Raw genomic sequence first — 17216 nt, 5'->3', positions numbered from 1 at the left:
CGCTGGTACCGTGTGTGATGGTGGATCGGCTGGGGAATGGAGTGGGACTGGCTGGATTTAACCCCACACAGACGGGTGGATGGATTGACAGACAGATGGACACTGTCAATGCTTTTGACCCTGGGTCACGCGTGTCCAGGCCCTTTCTGACTTACCTGGGGCTTTGCAGCCGTTCCCGGGGCAGGGCTGGGTGTCCCAGAGCAGCCACTGCCATTGTCCCCTCACTGTCACCGGCCCCGACTGCTCGGTGGCTGCCAGCAACGCCAGCGGCTGCTTTTAAATAGGAAAATACAAATGGAGCTTTGGAGCTGCTTCCTGGGGGACATTCATCCAGGCGGGTGATGCTGAACTACCCAGTAAGGCCATGGCTGCTGCCCTGGGACCCCCTGGCCTCGGCTCCTGCTCCCCAAATTCCCTCTCCCCTGCCCAGTGCTGCCTGTGACCCGCACCCCTGCCCGCCTGGCAGGGAGGGCTCCTGTACATCGAGAGAAGAATTAAACCCAGCTCATCTGTCGCACCTGATTTATGGCTCCATCATCCCTGGGAAGGCAGGAGGAATTTTTTCCCCATGTCACCGCCCGCAGCTTCACCTTCCCGCTGCTTCGCAGCCACAGGAGCATCACTCTCTGACCCAAGCTCATGGCCACCTGTGCCCAGCACCCCAAATCCCAAACACGGGTGCCGTAACTCCAGCTTCAGTGCTCAGCTCCAGCCTCAGCACAGGATGATGGCTCTTAACTAATTATCCCTCAGTGCAACTTAATGAGTCACCATTTTCCTTTCCTCAGCTGCTGCCGGTGGGACAAGCCTGTGCCAGGGCTAAGCAGTGAAAGGACACGAGCCGGGAGGGGGTGACAGGACCACGAGCATCCCTGTGACAGAGGGCAAAGCCATTGCCTGCGAATGGAAGACGGATCCCCCAAAGCCAGTTGAAAATGTCTCTTTAATGACCTGGACATGGCATTTTAAGTCCCTCAAATGAAGCCAAAATGCAACGGCAACACAGCAGCAATGAGTTGGGCGTTCTGGAGTTCCCAGCCAGCCCTGCCTGTGGGGACAGCCTGTGCTCGCCCGGGCCCCTGCCGTGCTCATCCAGCCCCCACAAAGCGCACGGGACCCGCCGAGCCGCTTGGAGCATCCCACTGCCGGCGGGACGGGACCCCGGGAGGCTGGAGCCCGGCCGGGAGCCGCTGGCAGGCAGAGGGGTGCAGACACCCCCTCCGTACCCCCGTCACACCTCCGACTCCAGGCTGGACACCCGCCGCCAGGACCCGCCGGCGCAGGGACTCGTCACCCCGCGGGCCACCAGCGGGTCCCTCCTCTCCGTCCCCGCCGCCCGCAGCAAGGCCGGTTCCCCCCGCCTCCCACAGTCTCTGCAGCCGCTGTCCCAGCGCCCGGTCGCCCGGCCACAGCCCGCCGGCACCCCAGGGTGCAGCCGTGGCAGCGGGGACCCCCGCGAGAGGTGCCCCAGGTAGAGGGGCAGGTTGGGGTACGAGTCCATGCAGGCGTATGGCGGCATGGTGCTGGTGCCACGGGGGTTTTGCCGACAAGCCTCCCGGTATGACGGTAGCCTGGCCAGGGGCGAGCATGGTGCCAGCCGGCCAGCAGCCTGTGGACAGCGGGGACCGCAGCCGTGACCGGCCTCGGCTTCGGGGAAGAGGTCGGGCACGTCGGCGCGGGCCGGGGGGTGGGCAGCACCACAGCGTCGCAGCCACCCGGGACGCTGCTTGTCACCCTGCTCCCCCAGCGCCCTCGCCCGCCGGTTCGGCTTCTCCCGCTCCATCGCCGCAGCCTCCGGCCAGGCCGGCTCATCCCCAGCTCTGCAAGTCCTGGTGGCTTTGGGGAAGGCGCCGCGCGGGCAGGATGGCGGCAGGAAGGGGCTGCCCACCTCCCGCCTCTTCTCTGCTGCCGAGAGCAGCCGGGGCAGTGTCTCCGAGCCACCATGTCCCCCGTCCCCCTGGAGGAGGGGGGAGTTTTGCAGCTGGTCCCCTCGCCCCATCGGCCACTTGTGCTCCCTATAGATGTCTGGCGGTGGGAGGTCCCTGGAGGACGTGGGGGGCGGGAGAGGAGCCCCAATATGGTTCCCCATCAGTACTTGCTCCTCAAAATCTCCTCCCGGGGAGGTCTTCACCAGGAGGTGGGGAAAACGCGGGACGGCTTCATCCCCCGCACAGCCACCCCGAAACTTCAGGGGGTGCAGAAGGCGTGGGACGTGCTGGTTCGCCCCTCTCCACTTCTCCTCGTCAGGCAGCCGGGAGTCCACGGGGATGGGCTGGGGCAGCGGCAGCCCCAGGGAGCCCTTGGCTCTCCTCAGCCTCTCAGGGGGGTCCCGGCTGGAGGAGGGGGCCCGGTGGGCACCGGTGCTGTTCTGTACCACCAGCTGGGGTGTCCTGAGGGAGAAGGTGGTCTGGAGGCGCTCGCTGCGGTTGCTCCAGTCCTCGATGGTGCGGGTGGCCTGCTCCAGCGACCCCCCCACGCTGGCCGTTGTCACCATCTCCTTGGCCGTCTGCAGCATCTTCAGCACGTTGGCTTGGGCCGAGCTGGCGGTGACGTCGGGAGTGGGTGCTCGCCTGGGGCTGGCCAGGGTCTGCACCCCGCTGAAGCAGCTGTAGATGCCCTGTGGAGAGAAGGGGGGACCCCACCATCATCAGGGGCACTGGGGCCCTGCACCCATTAACCTGCCCTGCCGAGCCGAGATGTTGCTGGTGAGATGTCTAGATAGCACCGATCCCCTCCCCAGCATCCCCAGCACTGCCAGGGTGGGTGACACCATCCTACATCACCCCTTTCCGCAGGGATGCTCATTCCCAGGGCTGAGCCCTTTCCCCAAAACCTGCCTTTTCTCCCCAGCCACATCAGCAGGAACATCTCCTGTCCCTCTCATGCATGTCAGAGGGATGATGGCCCACCAAGCCGTGCCCATCCCCACGATACCGTGGGAAGACATTTGGGTCCCTTGAGAGCCCGCAGCAGCACCACTCACCCTGCTGATGGCCAGCAGAAAGTCAAGCTTGTGGGACTTGGGGACAGAGTGACGCAGCTTCCAGTAGACGAGGTGCTCCCAGGCGAAGACCAGCAGGCTCAGCCCCATGGCCACCAGCAGCATGTAGAAAACCCCGGCCATGTTGTCAATGTCCAGCTTGCTGCTCATCACCTCGTTCTTCTCGTTCTGGCAGATCCCTGATAGCCAAACCGTCTCCAGCTTCTGGGTCTCACCTGGGGTCAGACATGCACAGCGGTGAATGGGAGTGAAAATGTCCCCTCCAGGCTTCATGTCCCCAAGCACAGTCCCTGTCCATCCCCGCACCACCGTGACTGGAGGAGGAGAAAACCACCCCCAAGTCCCTGGGGCTGTTGTCATCTAGTCCTTGCTTCTGTCCTTGGCTGAGTGTCCCACCTGTCACTTGTCCTTCTCCAGGGACCTGTCCTGGCTCTGTCCCCCACCCATGTGCCAGCCAGCCGTGCTCACTGTCCCCTCCCCAGGCTTCTCCTCCTGACCCTCAGATTTTGTGCACGGCCAGCTCCAGGATTTTACAGCCTGCAGGAAGAGGAGGGACCCCAGAAGGAATGAGCCCCTCAACACCAGATGCTGCTGGATTCAGTGTCCCCTGAAAGAAGCTGGTGAAGAAGCCCCTTGGTGACACCCTGCAAGGAGCCTTGGAGGCAGCACAGGCTCTGGGGACCAGAGCCCCGCTCCCCAGATTAATTTTCGGGAGATGGAGACGGGGTTGACGAGAAGCTCGCTCAGGCACCCACCGTCCCCCAGGAACTGGAGCAGGGCCAGGTCGATGGCCCGTTTCCAACGCGAGTCCTTCTGCAGGGCGATGCCATAGCCCGTGGTGGCAAACACCTTCCCGCTGCCGATGGTCACCAGCTTGCAGCCCTCGTCCTTGCCCGCCATGTAGTTGAGCACGGCAGCATCGTAGATGAAGGCGTCCAGTTTCCTGCCCCACCGATAAGAAGAAGGGTAAGAAGGGGGCTGGCAGCCCACTTTTTTTGAGGGGTTTACCCTTTCTGGGGGAGCCATACCCCCTTTTGGGGAGCTATACCCTTTTCAGATTGCTGTAGCTCATCTAGAGGGGGTTGTGTCCTCTTTGGGGGTCTCTGCCCCATCTTGGAGAGCCATAACCCCATTTGGGCAGTACCCAATGCGGGGGGCTGTATCCCCTTTGGCAGGAGCTATATGAAGCTGTACCCCACCTGCAAGGGGTTGTACTGTGTTTGGGGGCACCCGTACCCCAGGTGGGGAAGCCACACAAAGCCATATCCCATCTGGGAGAGCCGTACCCAGCCTGGGGAGCCCACATCTCATTTGAGGGGGGCTGTACCCCACTTGAAGAAGCCCTACCCCACCTGGGAGGCACCATACCCCACCCTGGGGAGCCACAGCTCATTTGGGGGCCCTCTATCCCATTTGGAGAAGCTGTACCCCAGATCTGGCAGCCATACCCCACTGGGGGAGACATAGCCCATTTGGGGGGAACTGTACCCCATTGGGGGAGCCGTACCCCATTTTGAGGCTGGTGAGAGCATCCTCGACGGAGCGCTGGTTGTACTTCACCATGTGGGTGTGCATGTCAGGGTAGTTGCTGCGGATGTTCCTCTCGGTGCTGCCGTTGGGGACGGTGCCGAAGCGGAACGGGGGGTATTGCTCCTGCGGCTTCTGGAACTGTGATGGGGACCCCCGGGGAGCAGCGTCACTCCGCATCCGTGTCCCTGCCATGTCCCCCCTGCCCACAGCCGGCCCTCCATCCACCCACCCATGCCCACCCAGCTGGCAGTGACACCTGGAGACTTCTCCCCACCCAAAAATCCTTATCATTTTTCAGGGATCCCAGCCCAATTACCAGCCCTACCTTCCTGTCGCTCAGCCCCGACACGGTGTCGATGTACTGCTCCTGGATCATGAAGGCGGCCAGGTTGGCAGTGTAGCTGGCGAGGAAGATGACGGCGAAGAAGGCCCAGATGAGCACCATGATCTTGCTGGTGGTGCCCTTGGGGTTCTCGATGGGCACCGAGTTGTTGAAGACCAGAGCCCACAGCAGCCACACCGACTTGCCGATGGTAAAGGTGGGACCTCCCGGCCCTGCGGGGACAAAGGGGACAGTTGTCAGCCTGGCTGGGGACGTGTGTCTGCCCCCCAGCTTCTGCCTCCCCCGCTCACTCTTGCCGCTGGTGAGGTTCTGGTTGTAGCCGACGGGGCTGAAATATTCAAACACGAAGACGGTGACAGCCACCACGGTGAGGCACATCACGAACATCATGACCCATACGGCTGGGCTGTAAGGCTCTGCAAGGTGAGAAGGACCCCGTCAGCACCCCAGGACACCCCACAGCCCCCCCAGGGACTCCCAGGACCCCTCCCCAATGGACAGGGCTCATTCTCCTCCTGGAGAGGAGACAGGGGCTGGCAGCAGATCCACAGGGAATTGGGAGGGAAGGGGGATGCTGCAGGACAGGGGGACACAGCCGCGCTTCCCCGCCTCAACAAAATCAGGTTTTCATCAGCGGGGAGATGCTAATGATGTGCTGCCCATAAGCAGGAGGGTTTCCCATGGGGTCACAGCTTGTCCCCCGTGCTGGCTCTGGCCAGAGGATCATGCCTGCACCAGGCACAGGACCAGCCCCCCGCCCCGCTCAGCCCCTGGAGAGCCCCCGGGAGCTGGGGGTGCGCACAAGCCCCCGTCCGCCCGGGATGTGCTGGGACGGGGCGGTGGGAGCGTGGGGACGCAGTCAAGCCCTCACTGCAGGGCCAACGAGGTCCATTTGTCAGTGTGTCCTTGTCTGTCAGGGAGGAGCGGCCTCCCCTGACGAGGATGCGGCTCATTAGCACAGGAGGCTGCGGCGGAGGGGCCATGGACCCCAGCCCTGCCCAAGAGGGGTGGGATTCTCCGTGTGTCCCAGGGGCTGGTCAAGGTGACCCTGGCTTCAGGGGGGATGGAGCCCCACAGTGTGGGGGGACAGGAGCGGGGACACATGCCCAGACTGGTGATGTCCTGCACCCCATGGAATCCCTGGCACCCCCCACCCTCACCCTCCCTGAGTGGGACGTCACTGTGTCCTTGCCGAGAGCCTCCAGCCCTGCCTGCATTTCCTAACGACCTTGGCCAGTCTCCTCCTCTTCCCAGGCTTCAGCTTGGCTTTTTAAAAACCTCATTAAAACTTTCAGTACCAGCCCTTTCCTACACCCGGCTTAACCACAGGTGTTGGTGATGGCGGCAGAGAGAAGGGGTCCCCAGAGCGGAGCTCAGAGCTTGCAAACCCTCATCTTGTCACCCCCACACCCCTGCCCTCCCTCCTCCCCGTGAGGAATGAAGAGGAGGAAACCATGGATCCCCATCTCCAGCTCTGTAATAAAAGGATTATTCAGGCAAGAAGGAGGAAGCCCCAAAGCTGGCAGCTTAATCTCCTTCCTTTATGACTTAGGCTTTTTTTTTTCCTTAAAAGTTATTAAAACTGTACGATATTTCTAATTTGCATTTGCCAGAAGTGTGGGACGAGCCTGCAGACAGACAGACAGAGGGACAGACAGACAGACAGAGGGACAGACAGCTCACCCAGGAAGGCAGAGGGGGAGACGGTGCCATTGCTCCTGGCCACCATGACGCTGATGCCTGTCTCCACGAAGGGCACGGAGAAGTCCACGATCTCAGAGCGCTCCTCATTGATGGTGAGGGAGCCGATGGCCATGTCCGCACGCTTGTAGTACACCTGGGGAAGGGGCAGATGGTCCTGGATGGGCAGAGGGACCCAGACACCACCTTCCCCAGGCATTTCCTCATCTCCAGCAATTCACAGAATCAGAGAATCACAGAATGGTTTGGGTTGAAGGGACCTGCAAAGATCATCCAGTGCCCTCCCTGCCATGACAGGGACATCTGCACCAGCTGAGGGTGCTCAGAGCCCCGTCCAGCCTGGCCTGGGATGTCTCCAGGGATGGTTCATCCACCACCTCTCTGGCCAACCTGGGCCAGGCTCTCACCACCCTCAGTGTAAAAAAATTCCTCCATATGTCTAGTCTGAATCTCCCCTCCAACCTTAACGTTTGTCTTTCTTAAAAAAATATTAGCTTCTTAAACGATCAGTGACACAAACACCACCAGCCCCAGTGTCATCAATGTTCAGCTGACTCCCTCGCTCATTTCTCCTCCACCACGCACCATGATTCACAGTTACACTGCTCCTCATGCTGAGCTGTCCCCTGCCTGGGGACAAGTCCCACCACAGACACCTCGATCTCATCTCATCAGGGAAGCCCCAGGCCATGCCGTGCCCACCCCTACCTCACCAATCATGCCGTTCCAGACCCCACGGACGATCTTGCCGTGTTTGCCGTTGGTCACCAGGTAAAGGTCATAAGAGAACTTCACTGTCTTGGCCAGCTTCTTCAGGATGTCGATGCAGAAGCCCTTGCAGCACAGCTTGGTGTAGGGATCCACAAGACCATCGCTACTGAAACCATAGCAGGAAAAAATGGGTTAGACCAACCAAAGATGCTCTGAGCTACCCCAGGACACCATGTGCCCAGGGACTGGTGGCCAAAATTGCCGAGCTCCATCCTCACCTCTGCGAGGAGTTGGTCTGCTTGCGGCAGGGCACGGTGTTGCGCACGCAGACCCCGGTGCTGGGGTCCGTGTTCTCCACGATGACGAAGGGTCTCTCCTCCAGCGTGGCCACTGTCAGGTGGCGGTTATCGGCCACGGGCTGCAAGAAGGAGCCGTAGCGGGGCCATACCGGGTACTTCATGTGGATGATGCCTTTCTCCCACTTGCCCACCTGTCCCCGAGGGAAAGCGCATTGTCACCCCGGCGATGGGCTTTGGGGGTCACACGGGGCGCTGTGTCCATCCTCCCCACACCTTCTTTTCTCCCAGAGCATCATGGAGCTCAGCCATGGTGAGACCCATCTCAGCATCCCTTTCCCCACACACCCACTGACTGTGGGGTGAGGTGTTTCCTCCTGGCGCCAAGCACTGGACTTGGGTGAGCACAAACGTGGCCAAACTTCACCCAAAATACTTTTAAACTAGACAAAAACCCTCCATGCAGCTTGTTTCAGGTCCAGGTGTTTGGCTGCTGTTCTCCAGAGATGGGCAGCTGTGTTTTTGCCTCTTTTGGAACTTTTCAGCCAAATTACAGGGAAGAAACAACAACAACAACAAAAAAAAGAGTTCTTGCATACCTTTGGTGCCCAACATTGCTGCAAAGCCCCACCATGCCACCATGGTTACTTTTGGTACCAGTCATGGGTTTTGCATGGGACAAGCTGTCCCAGGGTGGGACCCCAGCCTGTGCATGACTCTAGGCCCACCCTTCCCAACCACCCCCTGAGCGTGCCCATTCCAGGGAGTCTGGAGGTCCTACCATCTCCCAGAGCCGGTGCTGGTTGAGCGAGATCACCACCATGGTGGGCCTGACCAGGTAGCCACCTTCATTGAAGGAGAAGTCCCTGTGCTCCCATGTCACGTTGAGGAGGTGCCTGGTGGGACACAGTGTCTGTGTGACCCTGGCTGTGCAGCCCAGTACTCTACAGCCCTCCTCTTCCTCCTCCAGCTCCAGCCAGGCTGCCACAGGTCCCATGGAGAGATGTGGGACTGAGAGCTGGGGACCAGGTTTAGCCCCTATGCAGGAAGCAGTGGGAGCTGGAGAAAGCCCCACCAGCAAGGAGCGCTGCAAGGCTGAGGGTGCACGTTCTGCCCCAGTAGCCCTGAGGTGTCACGTCTGCACCACAAAGCAGAGCTGTGAAGCCCCCCAGCACTCCTGTGGGTCCTGGCTCGCAGAGAAGCCCAGGGAAAGGCAAGGGCTGCTCTGGGGAGATGTTCCAGGAGAAACCCAGCTAAGAGGCATAGAATCATAGAATAAAGTCGTAGAAGGGTTGGGGTTGGAAGGGACCTTCCCAGCTCATCCAGTCCAACCCCTGCCACAAGCAGAGACATGTTCACCCAGATCAGGTTGCTCAGAGCCTCGTCCAGCCTGGTCTGGGATGTCTCCTCCATGGACCACCACCATCATCCTCCCTACCCACCAGCTCCACCCTCCTCCTTCCCTATCCCTTCTCTCTCCATTTCCCCATTCCCCCCATTTCACACCCACCTCAGTGGGTCCCCAAGTCTCACCTGTAGAAGCTGGTGTTGGTGGCGGTGGCCCCACCAGGGGTCCAGCAGTCCCGTCCCACCTCTGGGAGGTAGCCATGGGCCCGGAAGAAGCTGGCTGCCGCCATGGCAATGATGGCCACCCCATCCCGCACCTTCTGCCGCAGGCTCAGCTTCCAGCTCTCTGTCACCACGCTGATGAGGCCGACGGGGAAGGAGGAGGGTGGTACCTCCATGTTGCCCACCGTCAGGCTGGGCATGATCCAGACGTAGCCCGGCCCCACGAGCCCGGCTTGCTCCGCCATGGCAAAGAGGTACTCAGCCTCCTCTCGTGAGCAGTAGACGATGAGGACCTGGGCATCGATCTGCCGCAGGAGCCGCTGCGTCCTGGAGCTGCTCCGCTCCTGGCTCATCTCGAAGGTGAGCACCTCCTGCAGCTCCCAGCCGAAGTAGCTGGCGTCTGTGAAGGACCTGATGACGTCCAGGAAGATGTTGTAGCCCGGGTAGAGGCTGGTGATGACAGCAAACGAGCCCCAGTCGTATTCCTCCAACACCTTGAAGATCACCTGGATTTGCTGCTCGATGGAGACGCCCAGCTGCAGGAAAGCCGAGCCGGGCTCCTGCGGGAGGAGAAAAGGTCAGGGGCTGCTCCAGCATCTGTGCAAGCCACCTTGAATTTGCCATCATAAAGGGTTGAAGGGAGCCATGAACTGGTGAGGTCCATGGGCTGGAGACACCCAAAATGGGACTGATCCTCTAGTGGTCTCCAAGAAACCTCCTTCCATGCAAAGGGTCAAGCCCTGTAGCCTCTCCATTTCTCAGCTTGTTAACCAAGAATTCGTCTGTCCTCCAAAGGAGACCAACTAGTTCTCCTTAAAAAAATTGGAGAAGAAGGGGACAAGGGCTCTGCCAGGAGGGTAAATCCCATCCCATCTACAAATCACTACCTGCTGCCGGAGCCTGTGCGGCTCCTTCCCTCCCGCCCCACCTCCCCGGCCATCTGGCCTCTCATTAACAAACCTTAATTGATCTGATTCTGTCTTAAATGATTCAGCGAATGGCATTTGCAGAAGGTCGTGTGCAGGCAGCAGGGTTTTTTACCACCCACGCCCCCTCCACCCCCAGAGAGGTGGCTTTTTTTTCAATGAGGTAGGTGGTCTGGATGGGGAGCTGAGCCCTGGGAGTCCTGGCCAGGGAGTGGGAGCCACCGGGGACCTCAGACCCATGGGAGGAGGAGGATAAGGAGGTTGAGTCTTCAGACAGGTCCCACTCACCACCCCTCACCCACATCGTGCAGCAGCTCAGGGTGGTCCAGAAGCACTGGTGGGTGCAGGCAGAGCTGCTGAGGTGCCATCCAGGGGGTATAGACCCCAAAACCTCTGGGCAAACAGAGCATGAAGCCAGTCCCCAAGGAGCATCAGGGCCTCCACCCTGGGGGCTGCTGCCCTGGGAAGTAGCCAGTGCCAGGACTCCCCCGGTGTCCAGGCTGGGTGGTGTGAGAGGAGCAGCCAGGAGATACCTCGAATCTCCTCCCCAGGGAATACAGGACCCTCACCGCAGCCCATCGCCACCTGCCCAGCACCCTCCAGCCTGGCTCCATCTCCCTCCGCTGCCAGCGCTTCCCAGCAAGCAGGTGACAGCGACAGCATCTGACGCCAGCAAGGAGCCAAACCCCCTATTTCGTCCCATGTTGTACATGAGGTCGCTGCCACAGCCGAGTGAGGCTTCTCTGTGTTGGCTGCCCGGCCATGCTAGGGCTGGATTGGACACCGGGGGGTGGGCAGGGAGGAGGATGGGGACATGCCAGCCCTGACGCGGCCCTGGCAGCCCATGGTGGGCACAGCCAGGAGGGGACGGGAAGCAGGACACCAGGGAAGGTCCCTCCACAGGGCTCTGAAGTCCTCTCCCATGTCCCATCAACAGCATCCCCTCCTCAGAGTCTCACGTCCCACCACCCTGGTCAGCCACGCTGCCACGGCCACTGCCTGTTCCCAGCATCTCCTCTGCCCTCTAGCATTTCTCATCCCATATCTACCCCTCTCTGGCAATCCCACATTCCCCTCACGCCCCCCCAAGAAAAAACCCCAGCAAATGTCTCACCTTGGGGGTCAGGACCACAGCAGACCCCCCGCTGATGCTGATGACGGGGACCTGGGTCTGGGAGGAGATGAAGTCCAGGATCTGCGCCACGGCCTCCGTGCCAACGTTATCCTCAAAGACGATGCCGTGGATCTTGTGGCTGGCGAGGATGTCACAGATCTGGGTGAGGAGGGTGCTGGGGTTGGTGTTGTTGACGATGACGGTGATGGGGTGGATCTCCAGAGGCATGTCCAGGAAGCTTTGGGGGCTCAGGCGGGTGCGGATGTGCAGGGGGTAGGACGTGCCCCCAAACACCACGGCCACGTTGACCACCGGCTCCTCGGGGCTCGGCAGCAGGAGGTCCGTGAAGGCAGCCGAGCAGCCCAGCACCATCGACAGTAGCAGAGCGTGCACCGGCGCTCTGCCCATGTCCACCGCCGCGTCCCTGCCAGACAGGACACAGCCCCTTGCATCCAGCCGCCTGCCAGGACCGCCGGCCCCACTCGCTCCAGCCCTCCCCACCACCCTGGGCCAGCAGTGGTGGGGGTTGACCCCAGGGAGAGAGGGGGACGCTTGTCCTTTGGAGGCTGGATGTGGTGGAGGGGTCGCTACCCACCCCAGTGCCATGTCCTTTGTCCCCACTCCCACCAACCACTAACTTTTTCCAGCCAGTGCCTCCTTCCCACCATCGCCCATCCCAGTACCCCCAGCCCCATACGAGTACCACTGTCCCCCTCCCGCCCCTCTCTCTCCTCCAAAAGCCATCGCTACTCTGATGCTCTGCATCACCCCTTCAAACAGGGATAGGGACAGCAGTGAGAGGTGACAAGAGGAGCTGGCAGCTCCCCGGTTCCTCTCTCCACAGCTGACAGCCACCTGCAACACTTAGAGGCTTTGCCCTTGAGGGGGTTCAGCTCTGCAACCCCCATGTTGGGATTCTGCAAGCCACACAGTCACCGGAGCAGCCAGCCCCCTGCCTGTGTCCCCGCCTCGGGCCCCTGCCTGTGTCCCTGCCCCAGCCCCCTGTTGCTTCCCATATCCCAACCAAAGCACCTACCTGGCCCCTTACTCCCAAATTTCTGCCCCTGACACCACCCTTAAGCTTTCCCCCTTCCTTATCCCCCGCATTGGACGTCCTCCCTGCTGGTATCACCCACCCAGCTGGGACACCCACCATGCTGCACCTCTGCTAGCTGCACCCCAAAACCAGGCTGTAGTGGAGGGGGGGTGGTGGGGTGGGCACCTCCCCACTGCCAGGTTCCCAGTTCCCCACTGACTGTGAGTCCCCAGCCCACAGCAGGCAGGTGACAGTCCCCAGCAGGATACATGTCCCTGCCCATGGTGATGCAACCCCGTGCTGGAGCTCAACCCCTCCTCAGAAACCCCCAGAAAAACCAACCCATGGCAAGACCTGTGGCCAGGGGCATCCGAGCCCCTCTGCACCCTGTTGTCCCCAGGGCCATTGCCCCGGTGCCATGCCATGCAGCAGGCAGGGAGACAAGCCACCCTCTGCGGTGGCACCGGCCACACACCGGTGTCACTCCATGCAGCAAGATGCCAGCTGGTGCTTGGAAACGTCACTTGCAATTAAAAGCTGCTGGTGCTTAACGCATCCTCGGCACGGCCGGAGGAGCCTCTTGCTGAGGCCCGGGTGATTTTGGGGTCTGGGCTGCCTTGGGGCGCCAACACCCTCCATGCCGCAGTGATGGAGAACCCTTCAGCATGCTGTGAAAGCACTGTGTGGACTCAAAATGCAGGAAATAAACCCAGCAACTGCCTGGCCAGGCACCCTGCAAGAGCTGCAGTGTGCAGATTTGGGCTGTCCCCTCCAGAGAGATGGGGGACACGAGCCACACATCCCCCTCCGTCACCCACAGCTGCCCGGATGGCTGGGGCAGGCACCAACACTCACTGGGCAGCATCTCATTCGGCCAGATGGGTTTCAGCAGGGGATCATCCACCCCCAGCACCCACTACCACCCAGGGGGTTCACTCTGCCTGGTTGCATCCCCCCCGACTATCCTGTGTTGCAGCTGGCCAGGCTGCAGGAGCCACGAGGCCACGTCGATGGTCACAGCCTTGGCCGGAGAGGGCGGCGGGTGAGTCACACCGCGCTGGCACCGTCCCACGCTCCGGCATGGCCAGCCCAGCGACGGGGCGGCCCGCGCCACCGCTCCTCGCTGCGAATTCCCAAGTATTTTTAGTCCCGTGATAAATAATTCATCGGGAATCCGGCATCAGCTACCCGAGCAGAGAGGAAGGGGAGCAACGCGCCACCCAAAACAAACAGAGTCGCTTCTCCCAGCAGCTCTGCCTGTCTGAGCCCTCCTCAAGGACATTTAAATATACTCCAGGCCCGCGCGGTGACTGATCGGGTTTGCTCACACCAACCCTGGCACCTCACTCATCCCAGGCCCTCATCCTCCTCTTCCTCAACCCAGTCCTTCCCTGTGCTCAGGAGCCCCTTCTAGCACCAAGCAACCCAAGCATGGACCAGCAAACCCTCCAGAAACACCAAGTGCTGCATCCGAAGGGGCTGCTCTGCTCCCAGCTGCAACTGGGACAAGGTTTGTGCAAAATGGACTGAGCCGCAGGTGAAAAGCATCCCTGTCAGGGCATGATGGCAATGGCAGAGCGAGGAGGTGGCCATGGGCACGTCATGGCTGAAACAACCAGAGTAGGGAATTTCCATCCTTCTTGAGAACAGGGTGACACTGGTTGGAGCCCTTGGTGGCCGCAGAGGAGGATGGAGTGGTCCGGGCCAGTGAGCCCGTGGCTGGCAGGGGCTTCAGGCATGGATGGGAGCCAGGGCTGCTCCAAAATGGCCGGATTCGGGATGCCAAGAGCATCCAGCTCCTCCAGCCCTGCCGGCTCCATGCACTTCCAGCCTGTTTTTTCCTAGGAGTGAGCTAGAGGGCTGAGGGAAAACGTGGGGTTTTGGGGCGGAAGACAAATTGCAGCAAGCTGCTGGAGGTAGAGGAGAATCAAGCCCGTCCCTGTGCTACTGACAGAGCTGGGGCTGCTCTGGCGCTCGGCACAGCGCAGAAAACCTCCCTTGGACTTTGGAGAAAAGATCCACGTTTTTCGGCCCCTCGCAGCAAGCGCTGCAGAACCGCTCCCTTGGGAAAGGCCTTCCCAAAAGGGAGGTTTTCTGGCTGGGTAGAGGGCTGGTGGCCCTGGCCAGGAGTCTCGGCAGGGCAGTGCCACCTCCCAGCAGCCTCCCCGGGGACCAGAGGACACCCATGGAGCTGCTCAGTGGTTTTGGTACTTCTTTTCTGTTGCTTTGGGGCAATTCTGAGCCAGTTAACCCTTTTCCTAGGCGCAGCTTCACCTGATAAAACAAACATTTGCAGAACCCTCCTGCTAAATGCACCAATCGAGCCCTTAACTCCCTCCATCTCCTGAAATATCATTTTAACGCAACAGGGAAAGTTTTCTCCTAATTTTAAACCTCCTTTTTGTCCTCCCTCCTCTGCTCCAATAGGAAGAGAGCTCATGCAGATATTTTGACGTCGAGAAAGGGAGAAATAAAATCCCAAAATGAAAAATATCTCTTGAGAAAGAGAAACATTATCACCCCAAAATAGTCTCTGTGCCTGAAACCACAGGGAAGGCACAACCTGTGCCAGGGAGGGGGAACCGCAACTGATGGACGGAAAGGACAGAGCAAACCCGAACCTGGTGGTAGTCGTGCACAGAGGACGGGGGGCACTGGGGAGGGCACCAGGTTGTGCCAGAGCTTGTCATTACCAGGATGGGGGACACCCCTATGGAGCAAGGAGACAGACCCCCCCCCACTAAAAAGGAGAGAAAGGAGCAAAACCTCCCCAAAGCCAGCTTGTTATCATCCCTGTCTGCATGCGAGGGGGATGACTCGGGAGGGAGAAGTGCTGGCAGCCCCTGGCAAGCACCGTCTCCTTTCAACCTTCATCTGCCATCACCTAGCATCACCCTCCTCTTCTTCATCACCCTCCTCTTCCTCGCCCATGCCTTCGACAGCAACAGTTGCGGGCTGGGGGTTGCGGACCGGGTCTATGGTGAGGGCCCCATGCACACACACACCAAAACGCAGCTTAAAAAGGTCGAATATGGATTAACCAAAAATAAACACCAAGTGTCCTGCCTGCAGCTGGGTTACGCAAGGTGGTGGTGGGGACACAGGGATGGTGGCACCCAGGGAGGTCTCCTCTCTTTTTTCCTGCCTCCTACTCCCTCAGAAAACCCCCCAGCAAAACGCCCCGAATTAAGGCTCTTTCCCATCACCTACCTGGGACAGGGAGCAGGAGCTCTCGGGGATGGGGATGTTGGGGCAGAGGGAAACGACCAAGACACCCTTGCTATCCCAAACCCCCCCACCCCATCCCTAAAAGTTCCTGGCGCCGATGCCGGGGCGGCGGCAGAGCCCGTCGGGGTCCGAGTTGCCCCCAGCCCGCCCGGTACTTACGGGACCGCCGCTGCTCGGTGCCTACATGCCCGGCGGGGCTGCGCGTCCCACCGGGGGCTCGGCTCTTCCCAGCCCGCTCCTCGTCCTCCAGGGCAGCCCCCGGGAGGGGCAGGATCGGCCCCCGCCGCCGCGGCTGGCGGAGGGGTCCAGCGGCCGCTGTCGGTCCCAGCTCGTCCTTGGAGGCGGCGGCGGCTCCTCTGCAGCGGCGGCTGGAGGCAGGGACGGGAGCGGAGGAAGGAGGGAGCGGAGCGGGTGTGCACGGGGGGGGGCCCGGTGGCAGCAGGTGTCTCGGTGGCCGCCGGGCCCCAGCAGCCATCTCCAACCCCCCCGGGACCGGGACCGGAGGGGCTGCCCGGGCGGGACGGCCGGGAGGAGCCGGCGGTGTGGGGGGGCTGCGGGGATGGATGCCCGGGGCGGGAGGGGACAGGAGCGGTGGAAGGACAGGACGTGTGTCCTCCCGCCTCGCCGCAACTTCGGGGCTGGCCGCCAGCCCCGGGGAAGGGGGGGCGGAGGCGGGCAGCCCTCCCCCGCCGAAACCTGCCCGCCCTCCCTTGCACCCGGGGCCGGCCCCAGCGCTGTGGAGGGCGGGGGGCAAGACCCCCCACCTCTCTTCCTTCCTTCTCCTTCCTGAGGTGGGAAAACTCACCGCAAAATGGCACAGACCCCCACGACACCCCGGGCTCTGCCCAACCCACAGCCCCGGAAAGAGCTGGAGGGGTGCAAAGGGCTGCGGTTGGACTCATCGTCCCTCCCCTTGCCCCCCCATTTCCAAACACCTTCCAGCCCTTTGCTCACTGAACTGCTGGGGACAGGCCAGCAGCCCACCCCTGGTGCCACCCAGCTGGTGCAAGGCAATGCCAGGGTCCCCATAAATCACGGGGAGCGGGGGGGGGTGACACAGAGAGCAAAGCCCCCGCAGGCAGCAGCATCCTCCAGCTGTCACCAGGACCAGTATTAAAACATCAGCTGATCCCGCAGCACTGGTTTAGAGCAAGCCGGGGGGGCAGGGGAAGGAGGGGGATCCAGCAAAGGAAGGGGGGAGATGGTGAGGGACCCTGCTGGGGTCCCCTTGTTCCCAGTTGAGTGCCCAGGCTGCCCCAAAATCAGCCTGTGCTCTGCAGCAGCCAGGCTGCGGGACCACAGCTCCCAGCGGAGCCTGGAGCCCAATTCAGGCTCTGCCATGGGGGGCAGCTGCTCCAAAACCTCCCTGCGCTTTGGCTCAGAGCCACCGAAACGCCAGCATCACCCCCCAGAGCATCTGCCTGTCTCTGCCAGTGCGGGGTGCCAGCAGCACCCGTCCCCAGGCGCTGCCCTCCTGCCTTCCCCAGGTGCAGATGCCTGACTCGGGGACGTGACCACCCAAAAGCAAGTCATTTTGGGCTGGCGGGTGGCTGCCACCCAACCTGGCACCGCAGGCACCTGCAACGGCATCAGCGCCACTTCCCTGTGGCTGCTGGGGCCTGGAAAGGGTTCCAGAGACATTCAACCTGCCCCAAACCCTGCTGTCCGCAGTTAACCATGAGCTGCCTGGTGCAGTACCTCCCCGCACTGTCCGTATCCCCAAGGCAGCCTGCCCACCAGCTGTGGATGCCCTTGGGGTAC

The 17216-nt window shown here is 61.3% G+C and overlaps 1 protein-coding gene across 1 annotated transcript; it reads right to left on the bottom strand.

The window, feature by feature from the left end:
* Positions 1 to 1231: 1231 nt before the first annotated feature.
* GRIN2C (glutamate ionotropic receptor NMDA type subunit 2C) lies at positions 1232 to 11643 on the bottom strand (the record flags this gene model as incomplete). Its single annotated transcript, XM_080356432.1, is given in 13 exon segments — positions 1232 to 2617; positions 2984 to 3216; positions 3757 to 3944; positions 4509 to 4669; positions 4857 to 5086; positions 5165 to 5290; positions 6558 to 6711; positions 7284 to 7452; positions 7565 to 7776; positions 8364 to 8478; positions 9116 to 9711; positions 11192 to 11622; positions 11625 to 11643. Coding segments are annotated over 13 exon segments (4020 nt in total).
* Positions 11644 to 17216: the final 5573 nt, after the last annotated feature.

Source organism: Nesoenas mayeri, assembly GCF_963082525.1.
Source record: "Nesoenas mayeri genome assembly, chromosome: 19".
Lineage (NCBI taxonomy): Eukaryota > Metazoa > Chordata > Aves > Columbiformes > Columbidae > Nesoenas > Nesoenas mayeri.
Note: the sequence above shows the minus strand (reverse complement) of the source record. Positions and strands in the feature narration are given on the sequence as shown.